Source organism: Neolamprologus brichardi, chromosome 11, assembly GCF_056152115.1.
Source record: "Neolamprologus brichardi isolate AB-2024 chromosome 11, ASM5615211v1, whole genome shotgun sequence".
Classification (NCBI taxonomy): Eukaryota; Metazoa; Chordata; class Actinopteri; order Cichliformes; family Cichlidae; genus Neolamprologus; species Neolamprologus brichardi.
Window position 1 is genome coordinate 21024401 of NC_142114.1, and position 18948 is coordinate 21043348.

General features: G+C 38.0%; 2 protein-coding genes across 3 annotated transcripts; both read left to right on the forward strand.

Annotated features, from left to right (window-relative positions):
* The first annotated feature begins 911 nt into the window (after nt 1-911).
* Nucleotides 912-12346, forward strand: csf3r (colony stimulating factor 3 receptor). Of its 2 annotated transcripts, XM_006791681.3 has the most exons (18): nt 912-1054; nt 2701-2886; nt 5482-5587; nt 6838-6912; nt 7096-7392; nt 7476-7608; nt 7775-7941; nt 8092-8252; nt 8419-8563; nt 8831-8913; nt 9038-9230; nt 9310-9498; nt 9676-9777; nt 10051-10197; nt 10280-10411; nt 10503-10599; nt 10692-10770; nt 11258-12346. In XM_006791681.3, exons 4-18 carry the CDS (start codon nt 6849-6851, stop codon nt 11732-11734), a joined length of 2466 nt encoding a protein of 821 aa, XP_006791744.2. In that variant the 5' UTR covers nt 912-1054; nt 2701-2886; nt 5482-5587; nt 6838-6848; the 3' UTR covers nt 11735-12346. The 2 variants fall into 2 exon arrangements, with proteins under 2 accessions (XP_006791744.2, XP_006791745.2); XM_006791682.3 differs by lacking the exon at nt 2701-2886.
* Nucleotides 12347-13403: 1057 nt separating this feature from the next.
* Nucleotides 13404-18811, forward strand: mrps15 (mitochondrial ribosomal protein S15). Its single transcript, XM_006791683.3, has 8 exons — nt 13404-13652; nt 17023-17085; nt 17189-17264; nt 17378-17426; nt 17534-17618; nt 17734-17792; nt 18174-18365; nt 18615-18811. The coding sequence occupies exons 1-8, from the start codon at nt 13508-13510 to the stop codon at nt 18720-18722; spliced, it is 777 nt and encodes a 258-aa protein (XP_006791746.2). The 5' UTR covers nt 13404-13507; the 3' UTR covers nt 18723-18811.
* Nucleotides 18812-18948: the final 137 nt, after the last annotated feature.

The window sequence follows — 18948 nt, forward strand, 5'->3', positions numbered from 1 at the left end:
CTGAAACATAGCGTGTAATACCCAGTGGATGGCAAACGCTTCGTTCATTATTGCTGATTAGGGGGGAAAAAAAGATCAAGCAAAATATGTCAACTCATGATAACCAGTTAATGTGTTTTTAATTAATGCCTGCTTTTCTTTTCTCCAGGTTGATTCCTACCCTAAAACCTACCAGTGCGTGGATTTTAATTCCTCCTCCAGCGGCTTCTTGATTAACAGTTAGCTTCCATTATGCTTTTGAGGGCACGAGAGTGACCGTGCAGGGATGCGGCTGTTAGATTAAAAGTGGAGTGGGTGAGCTTGCTGGGTCTCCTTGCATGCAGTGAAATGAGACCTAAGCCACAGATTCATTTTAGAATTTTATAAGCTAATAATCGTGATATGGCAACTAGTTTCAAGTGTCCTTGAGAGGTAGGGGGGGGGCCCAAGGCACAGTTTACAATCCCATTTAAGAGCTTGTTCTATTACCATGCTGACAAAGTCTTAGACAGGCTCAGAGAGGGAGATGAGTGCATTTTGAAGCTACTTCAAAGGTCACACAAAACACAAAGGGGTCAGCCTGAGCCAGAATGATCACATTCTTCTTGCGAGAAGACTCCCTGGAGTCCGACTGAAGGACATTTGACAGCTGCTGTATTAGCATCTTCTGGGAAAGTACTGAAAATTCAATTCAGCTGACATTTAACAGCTATAAGTTGAGCTATAATGATTTTTCTAATTGCTCCATTAAGAAAAACTGCATATTATTGTGACAAATTAAACAGCCAAAACCACCTGTAAAAACTTTTTGCTGAGCTTTTAAAAATGTGAATTTGAGCAATGTGAACTCCCCATTCTTCCTTCCCATAACTGGGCCCCATCAGTCACATGTTTCTTCTTGGAAAATAGCAGTTTCACAAATGCAAAACAAGGATGTTGCTGCCTGTGCTGCTTCTTGGCACACACACACACACGTCTTCAAATCCGAGCTACTTTGAGCCACGCTGTTTCATCTGGTGCTATCAGGGCTGATAAGAGCCTCTTGTCTTTCTGGGTCTGCTGCAGCTGCTGTGTGGTGAGTGGCAAGCCTCTCTGATGGCTCTCCTTTATCTTCACATCAAGCAATTTGCTGCTTCTTTCATTTTGATACTTGTGCCAGATTGAAAAGGAAAACTTTGCTAAACTTGTTTCTGAATGAGGTTAAAGCTAGGTAGTTGCATCCTCAACTACATGTAAGTTATGGACCATTCAACTTATTTAAAAAAAATCATCTTTAATCCATGTTTAATCTGATTTTCTGGTCCCTCTGTATTGTAGATGTGACATTTATCATCCTTTGTAGTTTAATACCTAATACACACACACTACACACTCTTAATACATTTAGGATTAAATGAGCAATACTAAGATAAGATGGTGCTTTATAGTACTTGAAGCGTATCGTTTGAAACATTTAAAATAAGTTGTTAGATCGTCGCACAAAGGTGTTTTTACCTAAACCTTTGTTAAATTTAGTACAATATAGCAACGTCGCCCAAGTCATCATTGTCTTCAGAGCTTGAAAAAGAAGGCGACTGGACTTCTTTATGTTTTTTTGAAGTTGTTTCAACTGAACTGTTGTTTCAACTGTTACAACTGAAGAAATGTCTTCGATTGAAGGTGAAATGTCTTTAAAAACCTTAAAGAAATCCAGCCGCCTTCTTTTTCAAGCTCTAAAGACTACAGTATGGCAATGTTTTTAACATGTTTTATGGATGCAGTTTTCTTCAAATCACGGGGGCAACAGTATTTTAGTGTATGGAAAACATGTTCTGACAGTTTAAAAATCGGAAGTTAAAAAGATTGATTCAATCGGTCTGGGATTTTAGATACTGCCCACATAAAAGGTCAGAATGTCTTAACAGCCATGATAAGAAAAAACGAATCAATTCTTTAACTCCTTTTAAATCTCTTTTCAAAACACACTGTATAGTGTGAGAAATAAAACCAAAAAGGGGAAATAGCGGTGAGTCTGTCATTACACTTTGCAATGTGTGAGGGATATTGCCAAATCCTTTAAGTGGGCGTTCTGTAACCCTCAACAGCAACAGGAAAGGAGATCTACTGAAGTTGTAGAAAAATATTTCTTTTAACATGGAGACATGACTCACCGAGACACAAAAATAAATTCTACATAATGTATTCTCATCTATATGTCCTGACCATAATTGGCCGAAACGCAAAGAATAGCCAGACTTCATTTATTCTGCCTTTATTTTAAGTATGTCATATTGTGTTGTTGACAAAATACACTCCAAGTCTAATACCCTTTTCTGCTCTCCATCTGGTCTCTCTCGCTCACTCTCTCTGTCTTTCCTTCAATTGCCTTTTGTCAGAGCCACAGGCAATTACCTATTAGTAGTAAGCAGAAATTCTAAAAAGGAAAGCGGGGGGAAATGGGGGGCTTTTTGCACAGTGCTGATAAGAAACGGAGAGAAAATTCCATTTCTCTCTCATTGCAAAACGCAGTCTTCACCAAATAGTTATTTTTGGACTGAGGGCAGCGATCTAACAGTTTGAGTGATAGTTACAAATTATACAAATTTTAGGTTATATTTCCTCATCTTATGGAGGTGTTACAATGACACTATGAACATAACATTTCTGCTCGATGGTTGAATGTTATTCTACACCAGAAATGCTTTGGATAGTCAAAATCTAATACATCATTTGTGTCTTTAGCCTACAGAACAAATTGAACTGGACTCTGAGCAGTCGCCTGGTGTTGTGCGCATGCTACATGTTAAGCTGAGGAACAGTGAGTTTCTCAGCTTATTCTCAGAAACAGGCAGGTTGAGTGTTACAAGACCACAGGAAGTTTCTCAATGCTGTACCACTTACTGGTTCTGGGTAGATGTCTGTATGTTGGTGAGTCATGCACGCACACACATTCAGTACTGTGCAAATGTCTTATTTCTTTCCCCATCACATATTTCTTTTATATTTTTCTAGGAAAATGGCTGCAGTGATTTATCGAAACATGCATGTATAAATTGAAAAACAGTATACAGGGCAAAACCAGATCTGACAAGTGCAGTCAAAGAGCGCAACTCCCATGAAGGTCAAAGGCTATACGAAAACTTTTTATTACAAGATGCTAACGGCACCCTGTTTTCAAATCAACACTCTGATGTTTGACTTTTGACCTTTGACCTTTTAGCATTACATACTAAAATGGTGTATTTTATTATCTTTACCTGTATGATCAGAGTAGAACTGGCTGAAATCTTTGGCTACTATAAACTGTAAAAACTTTAGATTTTAAGAGATATTCATCCATGTGTGATTTTTGCGAAACTACATGGCATCATCGTGATGCCGTAGGGTGTTGGATTAAAAAAATAAATAAGTTAAAAGACTATTGTGCAGCTCTCTCCATGCTATGATGTGTTATACTCAATATGGTGTCTTGACATTTGTTTTCAAGGTCAGCTTTGACCTCAGGAGCTAACAGTAGAGGTCAAGGTCAAATGCTTAGCCAATCTAGTTACTCATGTCCCCCAAGGCCTAGTTTATTGTTGAAGCTTAAAGACAACCTGTAAAATATTGTGGGTAATTTAAAGTTTTTTTCTGATTTTCATATTTGTTGTGACCTTGACTTTAACCTAACCTTAACCCAATTTTCACCCAAATTAAAGCTGGAACAGCTCGTGGTGTTATTGATATCTACCATCACACAAAAAAATGTAATATGATATCTTTCTGTTGTTAATTCAGTTTAGTTTGACTTAGTTATTTATTAGTTTCATTGTTAGTTTCTTTTTAGTTGTTATTGTATGGAGGGGTGTTACAATAAAAGCTGTGTACACAGTCTCAGTAAACACACCAATGAAAGCCTCAACAGGCAAGTTGTAATAAAAAAAATGTTACCAAAATAATGAATATTGGATGAATTATTTCCTCTGTATTTTTTGTTTTTTAGTCTTCAAATTCACAAAATCATTTGAGTTATTTTCCTTTGAAGTCTACTTGTGATTTTTATTTCAGTTAACAAAAATAAGCTTGATGACCATTTTTCTTTTTAAAACCGCCTGAACTCATGTAGGCATGCTTTCTTGTAATTTAAGTAGTCTTCAGGAATAGGTCCCCAGGCAATTTGAGGGAAATTCAAAACTCTTCTTCAAATCTTGTCTGCCTGTTGTTTCATCCTCTGCAAGGATGAAACAACACTGCTTCAGTAATATTGAGGTTCAGGTTCTGGGGAGGTCAGTCCATGACTGATAGTATTCCACTGTGTCTTTTTTCTATACAGGTGTGCTTTTACTGCATTGGCAGTGTGTCTGTCATCACTGTCATGCTAAAAAATGAAAACACTGCCACTCAGATGTTTTCCAAATGGTATTACATGGTGGAACAAACTTTGATAGTACTATTCTGTGTTCATAGTTCCATCAGTTTTGACAAGATTCAACCTCTCTGGTGGAAAACAGCCCCAAACCGTGACAGAACCTCCAGTGTGTTTTACAGATGACTGTAGATGAGTGCTGTACCTCTCTCCTGACCACCTCTGTACATACTGACAACAATTTGAACCAAAATTTTCACGTTTCAATGCCACACTATTTTCAGTCATTTTCAGTTTGTGTGTTATTTAGCACACCTCAGCTTTTTCTACCCATCCCTTTCTTAAGAGTGGCTGTCAAGAAGCCGTTCTTTGCTTTGAGGCCAATTCTGATTTGGTTTAAACAACAAGAGATGAATCCACAGAACTAAAAATTGGGTAAAAAGCAGCCAATGTCCAGAGAATAAACCGGAAAACTGCTGTTCTAGACCACTTTAAAAATGATAAGAAAGTATGGCTTCAGTGAAGCAAAACCAAAAGAAATGAGAGGCGATTCAAGGTTTTTGCACAGTACTGCACGTCAGTGTGAAATGTAGTTCTGATGAAGACATTAATAAGGGAATCAACAATAAATAATCTGGCATAATTTTAGATAATTCCCAAGAGGTTTCCTTACTATTGAGTTGCTTGCAGTGTTTAATGAATTTAAAACTCTACTCTCACATTTTTATGATTCTGCTCCCTCGTAATGCTGTTTATCAGTTGCAAACTTTCATTGCCATCTGGTATTTTATTTTATAATATAAAGTGACACCTGTCCAAAATTGAAATGTCGAGAAATAAATATTTAAATTTTACTAAACATTTTTAACAATACTTTCATGCACTGAACACAATATTTTGATCTTCTAGTAACAAACTCACTATTCTCATGTGAAATATTGTTTTGAATGTTTTTATTGTACATACACTGGTTTTAATGCATTAAAATATGCAAAACACATGATTGTGTGAATAATTTGCACAAATTTTAAAACTACATGTCTATATGTCGGTGTTCATTATACAATTAAATGTTCTTTTAATACCACTAAAAAACTCAATTCCATTGTTTTCTGTTACTTTAGTAATCAGTTAGTATTTGCTTTAGTGCTAAACTATTTGTCTTTTCTTCCACACAGTATCTTACAGTTGCAGAGATACTGATATAGGCTGTGATGGCATGTCTGTGTGGTGCTTTGTAAACCAGAACAAGGATTTCTGTGAATTTTAAACTTCTGTGTAATGGTGAGTTCCCTAACTGATTCTCGAACTAAACAGCAAGGTTGACTTTATTTAAAAAGTGCAGTATGTTTTAGAAATGCTGCCAGAACTTTACCAACCAGTTCTCATTTTGCTATAGTCACACTACGGACCGTGACATAGGAAAATTATTTGTCTCCACAAAAGCTTGCCATCAATCTCAGACAGAAAAAAAAGAATCATTGTAATGGCTGGATAACAACTGATTTTTCGTTTTTCTGGTCATAGGAGTGTTGCTGTCATACTTTGACTCTAGCCATTTCGTTTACGTCAGACCAGTCAGCAACCATCTAGCAAACACAAGTCGTGTGAGAAAAATATGAGTGGTTTTGACTGGCGATTGGAAGATGCTGCCAGTTCTTGTGAAACTGATTGCTAAAGCCTTACGAACGCAGGTCTAGCGATTGGTCAATGACTCCTCGGTAACCACCGGCCACTAAAAAACAAAGTGTCTTTGAGCTGCTGGAGTTTGTTGGGGGTTGCACCTGGTGACAGCCAGCAACTATTCACCAACTTGCTGGGGAATGCGTATTTTTCCCTGGTGACCAGAGGTTGCCAGCGGGTTATCAACAGTCTCTAGGCCTATGTGACTGAGGTATTATTGTTATTATTGCAATCTCAGAAATGTCCAGTTACACTGTAACAGGTGATACATTTTAATTTATTTTTTATTAAATATTTCTCTCAATATTTAGAAAGAGTTTCATCCCTTTTATTTAACAGTGTAACAATGGAAACATGATAGCACCTGTGGATGTCTCTATCTGTTTTGTTTTTCAGCCAGCAGAGCTTTAAATGTCACTTCCCCGGTGTAAAGTTGCAGAAATGTGAACCCAAGATGCCACGAGTGTTGGCTTTTATTTATGTGCTTACATTTTTATTTAATTTTTATTTATTTATTTGAGTTTGTCAAGTGTCAGTGCTCCACAAACGCAAACAGCACAGCAATTTTTTTTTTTTTTTTTTTTTTTTTTTTTTTTTGTTGCTAGAGATCAGGGAGGCAGCAGATGCACAGTGTGTGTACTGAAATATTATGCGTTATGGAGATCACTTCCAGACCCTTGAAACACCATGCTGATGATGTCTTTTGAAGCAACAAGCGTTATCACTGTCAATTCCTCCCTCACACAATGCACCTTGTCACTCGGAAAGCAATAGCAATTCAAATATTGTTTTGACAGAGCATAAAAGTTGGTAATTTACCAATAATGCATTTCATTTTGGCTGCCTAACAGGTTTTATCATCATGATATCCAAATGGATGTCAGTGATTGTCATGCTGGTGACATTTGTGAACGGAGCAAGAAATGGTGAGTGTAGGTGTCGGAGGAAAATGGAAATACCTAACCACCAATTACAATGACAATTCTTACTATAATTTTGTGCCCTTTGCCTTGGAGTTTTTACCTAGTAAAAGACTAAACATTTAGAAAAAAACATCTTAACAATCTTCACATTACGTCTTTGTTTTTTTTTCTTGTTGTAATTTTTAGAGGATGGCATACAGCCCTGTGCAAAGGTCCACACATCCAGCTCAGTTGTACCTTTGGGATCCCCTGTGACAGCTACTTGTGTCATCAGAGAGGACTGCCCTCTGGTCACTGGACAAGCTGTCCATATAGAGTGGCGCCTTGATGATAGGCTTATTCCCAGCAGTCCAGAAGCCAGTGAGAGCAGCAGGGTTTCCAGAGCTGTTATATCAAGCTTCAATCACACCCGAGCAATCCTCACCTGCTGTATCCAAGCCTCTCCTCCTCAAGTAGTCGCAGGCGTGGAGATCCGAGCTGGATGTGAGAAGCATTTGCGATTCTTTTGTACACGGATCAAATTAAATTCCATTTAAAAATGACTTTGTTTTTCTTTTTACCTTTAGATCCACCAGAAGCACCGCAAAACCTCACCTGTCAGACAAACCTCACCAACCCCAACACAATCACCTGTAGCTGGGACCCTGGGCAGAGGGAAACCCACCTGCCCACACAGTATTCCCTCCATACTGAAATGTGGTAACAATATGTAACAAATGGAATACAAATGCAAATATACAAAATATAGATTACAGTGAAAGACTGGTCAAGCAGTAAATATTATACTGGTATCAGACGTGTTATCTAGGCTTTGTCTTCAAGGTTGAACGACTATATTTCTTAAATTGTAATTTCATCATTTCAGGGCTGAAAATGAAAACTATTCTTATAAACTGCCACAAGGAGTCCATCACTATACGATCCCTCGTTCTGAATTTGTGCTGTTTTATGACATGAAGATATATGTGAAAGCTGTGAATGAACTTGGAGAGACAACCTCAGCACCACTTGTTTTAGAACCTGTTAGTTCAGGTAAGGAAAATATTTTGGGGTTTTCTTTTTTTTTTGCATTCTTCAAGCTCTGTTTGTATTATAAGTACTATATTTCATAAACAATACTAAATTGTACTTAAAATCGGTGGAAAAAAATTATGCATGCTTTTGTTTTTGTCACTGTTTCAGCTAAGTTTGACCCACCCAGTATTCAAGTGATTTCTAAAAGGTATGGCTGCCTGAGGCTGAACTGGAATTTGTCCCCAGACCAGGCCTGGCTCCAGGCTTGCGGGTTATTAAACCTGGAATACCGATTTAAGTCTGTTGACAGCACACAGTGGATTGACCCAGTGAGTGCAAATCAACCCTTTGTTGATATCAACTGAAAATGTATTTTCCCAAACATTTGATCCAGTGGCTATAGACATCCAAATGCTGATATTCCTTCCCTGAAGTTCACATTGGATATGCAAGAATTTATGTTTGTACATTCTGTGTCCCTGAAAAATATGCCAGGTCTTGGTTCAAAATGCTAAAACTCCTGTGGACATGTGTCACCTGCTGCATTGGACTCGGTATTTTGCACAGATCAGAGTCAGATACCAGCAGAGCCCCTGGAGTGAATGGAGCAGCAGCCAGTCTGGTGTCACCTTGGAGAGTGGTAAGATCAATTCAGACTGACACCATCAGTCAGTCAACCATTTCCCAATCTATTGCCTTTTCTTCCATTTCCTGGTCTTTTCGATATATGCTAATGTCATCTTGTGCATCTGCCATTACTTTTTTCTATAGCGCAGGTTGTATTGAGCTTTGTTGCATTGAATCCATAAACCTGTCTTTGATGAAAAAGTTTTAATTTCTAAAGAGTAAAAGGAGACGTGCAGGCTTTTGACATGCAAAATGCTGACAGGTGACTCTTTCTTTTTAGCTCCCACTGGACGCCTAGATTCGTGGATGGAGATATCTGAGGATCCCCTGCTAAAACAACTCAACATAAGCTTGCTTTGGAAGGTACACACATCACATGCGTTGCTTGACACCTGTCACAAATTGATGCATTTTGTCTTCTAGTTCTGGTGGAGCATGAGAGGTCGTCTTTTAAAATATCTCCTCACATTTTTTCCTTCTGTTTCAGCCATCAAAAGGATTTCGTGCCAATGGCCAAAATGTGTCATATATCGTCTTGGTGCAAAAGAGAGTGGTGTGTTCTACAAGGGAGAACTACTGTACTTTCAGTCTTTCTAGGAGCATTAAGAAAGTGTATCTAAAGGCTGTAAATGCAGCAGGGAAATCTTCTCCCACTGTAGTACAGATTTACAAACATAAAGGTAACTCACTCACGAAACAAATTAATGCATCATGTCATATGGCATGTAGAATATGATATGCATCTTTTTCTGTCTGTAGCTCATCCTGTGGTATTAGATGCCACAGCAGTCCCATATGGAAACAATTCATTTCTTGTTCAGTGGAGAAGCATGGATTCCTCAGGACTCAGTGATTACGTGGTGAAATGGAGACCTTTGTTAAAATCAGGCCTCTCCCACATCCAGTTTGACATTGCTGGCCAAAACCAGTCCAGCATTATTATAACAGGTATGTTTTACAATATTTGTCTTCCGCTTTCCTAATCGGATGATTATCCTCTACAACAAGAATTCGAACAATCACTCTTGTGCAAGATCTTCCTTTTCCTGTGCTTAACCTCCCTCTACACACTGTTAGACTCCTGTGGGCAATGATCCACCCTAACCTCTTCTCACTCATCAACAGGCAGCTTTGAGCCCTACAAGCCCTATGGGATCTCTGTATATCCAAGGTTTACGGATGGGATAGGCCCTCCTAAGACAGTTAATGCCTACTTGAGAGAAAAGGGTAAGTCACCCAAGACACAAAGAGTCTCCCACAAGCCAGCAGAGGTGTAAGCCAGACTCCCTCAACTTTGAAGTAGTCAGAAGAGTGTTGACTTACAGAATATATATTTTGTAATCTTTCACAGAACAGCTGATACATGATGAAATAATGCCCTCTTGTGGAAGGAAATGAATAACCTATTGGAGTAAAGACCTGAGCTGTCTAATATAATGTCTAATGGTTAAAAAGTCTTTCTAGTTCTACTAATCACTTGGGATGTTGTTCTTTTTAAAGCCCCATCCATGGTTCCAAAATTACATATTCAAAAGACCTGGAATTCAGATATTAAGATTACCTGGGATGAAATACCATTAGACCAACGAAATGGAAAGATCCAAGACTACACAGTCTTCTACTGGAATCAGAAGGGACCCGTTAACGGTAGGTTAAATACCTTATCTCTGCTATGTTGTATAGGATATTTTAAGTACTTGGTCCCCTCTAATGTTTAACTGTTCTTCAGTTGTGAACGTAGATACAGAAAAAAGAAGTGTGATCCTTAAAGACCCCAGTGTGCATGGAGCTGTCTTGATGGTTAGCACATTTGGTGGGAGCTTGAATGGGTCAGCAGTTCATTTTGAATTTCAGCCCTTTGGTTAGTACGATCATTTTTTTTTTTTTTTGCAGAAAGTCAACACAAACAGAATATGTTCAGACGTGACATTACGTGTCTTTTCTTTTCTCAGATGAGGTCGCTAGTGCGATGATTGTAATCGGATCAGGTTTTGGACTTTCATTGCTGATTATTTTTATAGTCCTGACTTGTTTCTCCAAACATGAAAAGTAAGCTCATGCTCATACTGTTTAAGCTGGGAAGCTGTAATGTCGTTTATTCTTAACACACTACACTAATTCTTTTTTTCTTTAACTTCAAGGTTTAAGGGGATTTTTTGGCCAGTTGTTCCAGACCCAGCTAACAGCTTTGTCCTAAGATTGACATCAGAATCAACACAGGTGTGAAAGCGGACATCCACTAGAGGAAAACAGAAATGTTTTTATACATTTATACGTTCCTTATTACTAATGTTTTTGATTAAAGCTGCAAAAATCTGCAATATGTAGAATGAAGAGGTTGAATCCTACAGGGAATGACTGTGAAATTCTGCAGGAACAGTTTAGCTTCTTCCTTCTCATTATTTGGTTTAATGCCCCGTTAATTTGTTGTTTTAGCTTACAGTGCTTTTCAATGAAATTAAGACAAATTTAACAAATACCCGCTAAACACAGAGGTTCATTTAACAGAGAAAGAGGCTGTTTAAGGTCTCCATCAGGATCTGGTAAAAACTAACAGGAGACTTAATTTAAAGCATTCCAACTGATATTAATTTCTAATGTTGGATATTTAAAGCTTGTTTTGCTGCATGAGTGAAAAAAAAGACATGACACGGTGTAAAGCCAAGAAATTGATACTATTGTTGTCTCACTTATTTTTCACTTGCAGTATACCCATCCTTCATGTGACAGGGAGGATCCCATATATTTGTCCCACCTCAGCTTTCCAGACATCCCCATGAAACTAAGCAAAGAGGAGGATGATCTTTGGATAAACAGTTCAGAAGAGACCAGCGACCTTGGAGAGTCTATTTGTGGTTCGCCCTTCATCACCGAATACTCTGGCTCAAATAGTGACTCTGTTCCTTATGCTACTGTGGTGTTCTCTGGTTTTTGTAACAGCCCACCGCCCAAAGAGCCTCATGTCTACCTGCGTTCTGAATCTACACAGCCCCTCTTAGAGGCAGAGGAACCTTTCACTCCGAAGTGTTACCAGAATCTAGCACTAGGTGGAATGACAGAGGAGCAGCATTTTTTTGGGCCAAGCCATGATTGTGTACCTGAACAAGTGGCAGACCCAGAGAATCTTTGGGATGACTTTCCTTTTCTACGAGCATTAGCCATGAATGATACTGAAAATGACTAAAGCACCATTGACAATTACAAGTAGAACTGCTTTGTTGGAGGCTTACATAGATCTAAGTATGTGCAATGAATTTAATGTGATAACGTACACAGCTGTAAATAACATGGCTGCTAGCTAGATTTTTTTTAAGCTGATAGAAATCATGTTGATATTTACTGATTATCATTGCAAAGTTTTTTTTATACTTTGTAAAACTACTGCAGCAAATGAAGTTTCTTCTTGTTTTTTGTTTTTTACTTTAACCTCCTAGGACCTGATATCCACTTATGATGACATTATACTGCTACTGTTCTATCAAAATTTTAAACGAATATCGTCATGTGGCTCTTATTTTTCTTAAAAACAAAAATAAGGTAAAAAAATAAAAAATAAAAATCTGGTAATTCTTTGTTTTTACATTACATGCCCCAATATGCCCAAATATCAAAAACAAATTAAAAATGCATGCCGTGGAAGAGTTTGGGTCTTAGGAGGTTAAAGTATATTGTTGAGATTATATTTTTGTGGATTACATGTGAATTCTCTGATTAAATGTTTTACACCTTAAAAATGTTTTCAATAAAATTATAAGTACTGTTTAATATTTTAATGCTAAATATAGATACTATTTAAAACATCACACTAATCTGAGATTAGCAGGACAAATTTGCTGGTTCACTTAAAACTCCTCAGAAATGTCACATAAACTGATTTATAGATCCATTTATAAAAGTTGTATAAAGGATAATTAGTAACAGTAATCATCTGTAACAGACAACTTAACAGTGTTAAGTGGAATTATACAAGAACTGGACTGAAAAATCAGTGGAAATTGATCTTAAAGTGGTGAATCCAAATGTAAAAATTTCAGGTTCAAAGAATCTTTAATAGGAGGTCAGAATAGAGAAAATTGAAACTTTGTGCATTTCTTGTACGAATTAGTGGCAGAAATGTACCATCAGATTTTGATCCACCGTATGATTCTGGAAAGTGTCTAATTAGCAAAGCTTAATTTTTCAGTATGACAGTGATCCCAAACACACTGGAAATGCAGTAAAAAAGTATTCCTGCATAGAAATTAAACACAAAATGGATCAACATGCGTCCTGGATTAATCTCTCCAGAGTCCAAATCTCAACATTATTGAATCAGTGTGAGATCATCTTGATAGAGAATGAAAGAAAGGGCAGCCAACATCCAGAGAATATTTGAATGTCCTTCTGGAAGCCAGAAAAGTTATTCCTGAAGAATACTTCAAACTACAAGAACGTTTGCTCAAGTGAGTCCTGGTTATGTTGAAGAATGTGGTCATACCAAATAATTTAGCATTGTACAAACTCTGTTTTTGCCCTATATATTGCATTTCCCCGTTTCCCAGCAAAGAAGCGGGTAGTATTTTAGGAGGTTTGCACAGCATTGTATGTCAGCAGTTATAAATTGACAGTTTATTACCATCAGTGCTCTTTTTACTGCTTTTTATTTAAAAGTAACAGTAATAATTTTGGGAGGGGGGCACTTCTCATTAACTGTGACTGCTTCAATTATTAAACCAAACAACTGTCACTGAAAAAAATAACAATAATGAAATGTAACGATGAAAGATTCCAAAAGTTTTTATCGACGTGCTCTGGGATTGTTATTTTACCCTAGTACAGCATCTCGCAATCGCTACTCGGCTAGTTTAGTCTAACCAAAATGGCGATCCTCATGTAGGGGTCGAGTGTGATTATTGGACGAATTTTTCAGCAGTTTTAGACAGTTTATTCTCCTTTCTTGTTATCTATACTGTGAGCCATGTTCACAAACATAGGCCTGAGGGCAGTCCTCAAGGTCCAAGCTAGTGTTTTGCGGGAAAGCTCGGCAGCTCTCTGTTGTGCTGCATCAGTCAAACCGTGGACGAACAGGTCGAGTTTACTGTCAGGACCAAAAGTGAGAAGTGGTAAGTGTGAGGAAGACAAAACTTGCTTTGTAGGTAAATATCAGTCAAAACGTGTGTTTCTGTGAGCAGTTCGTAATTTCGCTAGGTCTTCTTGGGAAGTAACTAACACGAACGGCAGGCGGCACTGTTGGCGGAGCTACATGTTACCCTGATAAGCGGAAAGACCGCATACTTGACGTCTGAAACGATTTCCACCATAATGTACTCCAAAGTGTAGTAATCGGCTTTGCACAGCCTCCCTACGCAATTCATTTTTCTATCACACAGTTCTCTCCACACCACCAAGACAGTGTGACGTTACTGGCAGGTGTTTCGTCAGCTGCTCAGCTACTTGTCATTGAAAACAGTCTTTCACAAAAACCCATAATATGTTCATATTTCTTTTGTTGAGTCTATGAAAAATGCCAAGTGTGGGATCTCTCATAGATTCTTACAGATTTGTAGAGTTTCACATGTGTACAACTATGTGTGGCTGATTTTTGGTTTTTCAGGTAGGAGATGATGCCACACGCAAAACCAAGCAGTGTAAACACAGGGCAGTTTCACAGTCTGAATTGGCTGTTGTTTTAAGTCCTGCTTCCTTTGTTGCAGATTTGCTCATTTTCCCTTCCAAAAACTTTCTGTGCATACGACAGTCTAAAAATATTAAAGTGCGCAAGGATCTCCTGGTGTGCACAAACCGGGTTACATCTTCATATGGAGTCTTGATTCTCTTTTCATACTTTTCACACAGTCTCAGCTCCCACACAGATCAATAAATGCATGCTGTGTGGAAAACTGGGACATCTGAGTTTTGCTTTTTTGGGGGTTGATTTGTGTGTAATTTCTAAGTAGACAGGATAGCTTGTCAACTCTCAGATAGAGGGACTTTGAAGAGCTTCTCACAGCTCTTTTCACACACCTCTGTGTGCAAAACTGATGCCTGCTAATCAGAGGGTTGTTGCACACACAGGGTGTGAAACAAACAAAAAGAATATCAGAAATATTTTTGACACGAAGCCTCTAAAAGAGGACTAGGTAACAGTGTAGTGCTTTAGCTACTTGGAACTTTTCTCCCCTAAATGTTTTTGTGGTTGTCTCCCCTTCTGCACTTCTTTGCTGCTTAATCTGATGCAATATCTTGCTTTCTTATCATAATATCTGGAGCATCTACAGAAGCTTTGCTTTCATTTCCCCCCTCAAGTTTACTAGAATATGACAGCTTTTTTTTCGTTCTTTTTTTTTTTCTCACTGTTGCAGCCTATGCACTGACAGTCACAGGTTTGCCAGCCCTTCAGTGACAGGCATGAATAAGAGCTGTTTGGCTTGCAGGCCGCTTCTCTCTACAGTGCTATGACTAATACAGCAAAGAAATACTTTTTAGCCCAAGGTTTGTACACTGTACACTGCAGTCTAACAGAATTGAAATCACCAGCAGTGTCTCAAGGAAAATGTATGCTGCCTTGAAATTTTTTACTTTGGTTTCTGCTGTTGATAACTTTAAAATAAGGTACAGAGAATTTCTATTAAACTATTCTCAACAGCAAAGATTACTGCCAGAAATGAAATGAAAACTCGGTGCTCTTTCCTGATGAGTTTCCATCAGTGGATTGCAATATTAGTTGCACACGTTGGTGGATTTTTGAAGGAGGGCTGAACTGTTGCATAACATTAGAGAGGAATTGACATCATTTGCTGTTTTGATATTGAAAACCACTGCTCTTATCACCATCTGATATGTACATAGTTGCATTTTAGGGTGAGTGTTTGACAACCGTTTTAGAAAGATTATCTTAGTTTTACTCTACAAGTCACTCCATCAGTCACGCAAATTAAGCTTCATGAGTCGTTTCATCATCCTGTAGATTTCATTTATGTTTTTTTTTTTTGTTACAATAAATCAATGATTTTCTGACAACTCAGCTTGCAGCAGAAATGTTTTTATTATGTATTATCCCAGAGAGGTGTTTCTCTACAAATAGGATAGTAAACTTATCCCAGAACTTAGGGGTCTGCTTATGCTACCCTATTACCTGCTGTGTTTTTCAATTATTTCCATTCATGCTTATAGGAAGGAAGATCTTGGAGTATTTCGGGATAATATTTAGAAGGACAATACGCCTCATAATTTAAAATAGCTTATTCACAAATAAATGTTAGAGATTATAAGTAACTTTCAGGCTTTGTTGTTTTTCATACAGCTCTTTTACTCTCTTGCTGTGTCTTTGGGCTTATTTGTCACGCTCATATTTCAGATCATCAAACAAATTTCAATAGAAGATGAGAACCCAAGTAAATAGAAAATGCAGTTTTTAGTGATGATTTCATTTATTAAGAGAAAAAAAGTTACCCAAACATACCCTAACCTATGTGGAAAATGAATTCATCTAAATCTAAGAACACTGTGTTACCTTTGGCAGTCAAGCATTTGCAATAAGTGGCAATGAGTCCTTCACATCATTGTGGAGGAATTTTTTGGCTCACTCTTCTTTGTGGAATTCTTTTAGTCACAATGACATGAAAGGTCATGTCAAAGCATTTCTATCAGATTTAAGTCTGGACTTTGAATAAACCACTCCAAAACTGTCATTGTATTTTTAATTTTCTGTTGTTTGCTTTGTTGTTTTTTTTTTTGGGGGGGGGGGGGGGGGGGGGGGGGGTTGTTTTTTTTTTTTTTGTCTTTTCTGTTGTTGTTTTAAAGCCATTCAGAGGACTTGCTGGCTTGTTTTTGATCATCGTCCTGTTGCATAAGCCAAGTGCGCTTGAGCTTCAGGGCACAAAATGATTGCTGGACATTCTCTTACGGGATTTTCTGGTAGAGAGCAGAATTTATAGTTCCGTCGATTACAGTAAATCATCCACCTCAAGAAGGAGCAACAGAAATCAAACTTGACTATTTTTATGATGTGCTTATGATGCTGACCCCAAAGGTTTTTGAGCGATCAGCAAGCAGCAGTGGTTTCTGCCCCAGAACTTCCCCATAGGTGCGATTGTTTTGAGTGTCTTCCTTATTTTTGAATCATGAATACTGACCTCAGCTGAGGAAATTGAGGCCTTTTTTTAATAAAATAAATCATTAGCAAAGCAACGATTCCCTTGTTCCTTTCTACTTTCAAAATGAGTTTAATCTCCTAAGCAGTGGCTCTGTAGTGTAGTGTTTTACACATTTGCCAGACAAGTGAACAATCCCCAATTCGATCCCTTGAGGGAGAATTAGATCCCTGGAGGAGGCACAAATCAAATTCGGGGTTACATCATGAGAGAATCCAGCCAAACCAAACACGTGGAGCTACCTGCTGTGGTGATCTCTTGTGAATAACAACTGAAAGTAGCATTTTGAATCTACTAAACATGAATGTTTGCAGTGATGCATCTGATTTCTCTGTTGCAGGAAGCTTTGCTGTTCCACAGCCAGTGAGACACTATGCCCGGGCTGCAAAGAAGAAGAAGACAGGTATTTAAGAGGAAGTATCATCACCATAGTGTGCGCATGTGAGCATTTTTAAATGTGTACATAAGTTAAAGAAAGAAAAATCCAAAAAGTATTTTTCCTCCAGGACCTGAGAGCCAACTCGGCGATCTTCCTCCAACAATGCTGAAGATGGATTATGCGGCTGTTCCCCTTGCTCAAATGTAAACATATACAAAATGATTAAAATTCAGACTTTCTATTAATTATTTTATAAAAGTGGACACACATACTGATTGGTCTACTCTTCTAACACTATTGTATTTTCTGCTAACAGAACTGATGATCTTGTCAAAAGGCTTCTTTCACTGGAGTTGGCTAGTCATGTAAGTTTGTCTTTTTTGATGTACATTGTTTGGCCCGGTTGTGGGAAAGCAGAGGCATAAACAAGTAGTTCAGCGTTAATAACTAATAATAATAATCTCATCTTCAGAAGGAAAAGCTACAGCTAAAACAAGAACAGCTAATTGCAAAGGTCCAGAGAGACGAGAGTGACCGAAGCTCAGAGGAAGTACAAGGTGAGGTGCTATATTTTTCATTATGTTGCACATAGTTTCTTCACTGCAAAAAACATGGGATACAACTTTTATTTATTATGCCATGTTGAAATTTTCCTGTTCTTTCTCTCCTCAGTGGCTATATTGACTGCTAGAATCCGAAACTACCAGGAACATTTGCAAAAACATCATAAGGTGAGAATAAAATGCATTTAAATTAATCAGCAAATTTGTTAGGTGACAGATTAAAATGACGCAACACATGTAGAGCACTTGACGCTCACCACTGGAAGTCTTATGTATGAATACGTCTCTCCACATTTCCTCTCTGCTTTTGTGAGGCCTGCATGTGCTACAGGATATCCTGTGTACTCCCCCACATTAAATAAAAAGATGCGTAGCATGGCCAAGGTCGGAAGTTTCCATGTTACATCATAGCCTAAACATTTTTATTAAAATTAACAACTGTTTTTATGTGGCATGACGAAGCAGCTGTTCCTCAGTAGGTGTCCTGATTTCTAGCGCATTTTGCTCTGTTTGTATTTACTTTCAATATTCTGTGTTGTTTGATGCTAGGATAAAGCAAACAAGAGGCGAATGCTTATGGCCATTGACCGAAGGAAAAAGATTTTGAAACACCTTCGGTTGATTCGCTACGATGCCTTTGAGAAAGTGTGTGAGCAGCTGGGCATCACATACACCTTCCCCCCAGAGTACTACAGACGGGCCACCCGTCGCTGGATGGCCAAGAAAGAATTCTGCATTAAGGTAGCAAATAAATGAAGCTGTTATTTATTAAGTCTACATCATCTCTGCACATTAATGTATACTCATATATGTTGGGAAAAACTTAAAACTTTCCATTACACACAAGTGCAATGGAAGTGTAGCATATAGAGCATCTAAGGCATTACTCAAGCCTTCTGGAAACTCTTCTCTATACATTAAAGGTGTTATTTTATGCCCCCCACTAACACTTGGTCATATGTGTTTGTGTGTCTGTGTGTGTCATCTCAGGTCTTCAAAGCAGTGCAAAAGCAAAAAGCAGAACAGAGGCTGAAGATAAAGCAGAGTTCAGGCTCCACAGACACAGAGTCAGCAAAGACAAATGCAGCTGAGATCTAATGAGACAAAAGCCACAATCTGTACACCTTCAGATGTAGTGATGTATCATGTAGATAAATAAATGTTTTTCCCATGCTGCCGTCACACGATTTTACTTTCTATTGTTGTCATTCTGATACCTGAACTGTCTGGAGATGTCAAAGATTCATAAGAATAAAATATCTGAGAAAGCTGGGTTGGAATAATCCTCCAAATTGTAATTGAACTAAAGCATGACTACTAGATG

Bases quoted from the DNA above. Each gene is read 5' to 3' on its own strand.
- mrps15 (XM_006791683.3), top strand. From the start codon at position 13,508: ATGTTCACAAACATAGGCCTGAGGGCAGTCCTCAAGGTCCAAGCTAGT. The intron at 17,619-17,733 runs GTGAGGTGCTAT...TTCTCTCCTCAG, and splicing joins AAGCTCAGAGGAAGTACAAG to TGGCTATATTGACTGCTAGA. The intron at 18,366-18,614 runs GTAGCAAATAAA...GTGTCATCTCAG, and splicing joins AGAAAGAATTCTGCATTAAG to GTCTTCAAAGCAGTGCAAAA.
- csf3r (XM_006791681.3), top strand. From the start codon at position 6,849: ATGATATCCAAATGGATGTCAGTGATTGTCATGCTGGTGACATTTGTG. The intron at 7,609-7,774 runs GTAACAATATGT...TCATCATTTCAG, and splicing joins TCCCTCCATACTGAAATGTG to GGCTGAAAATGAAAACTATT. The intron at 7,942-8,091 runs GTAAGGAAAATA...TCACTGTTTCAG, and splicing joins TTTAGAACCTGTTAGTTCAG to CTAAGTTTGACCCACCCAGT.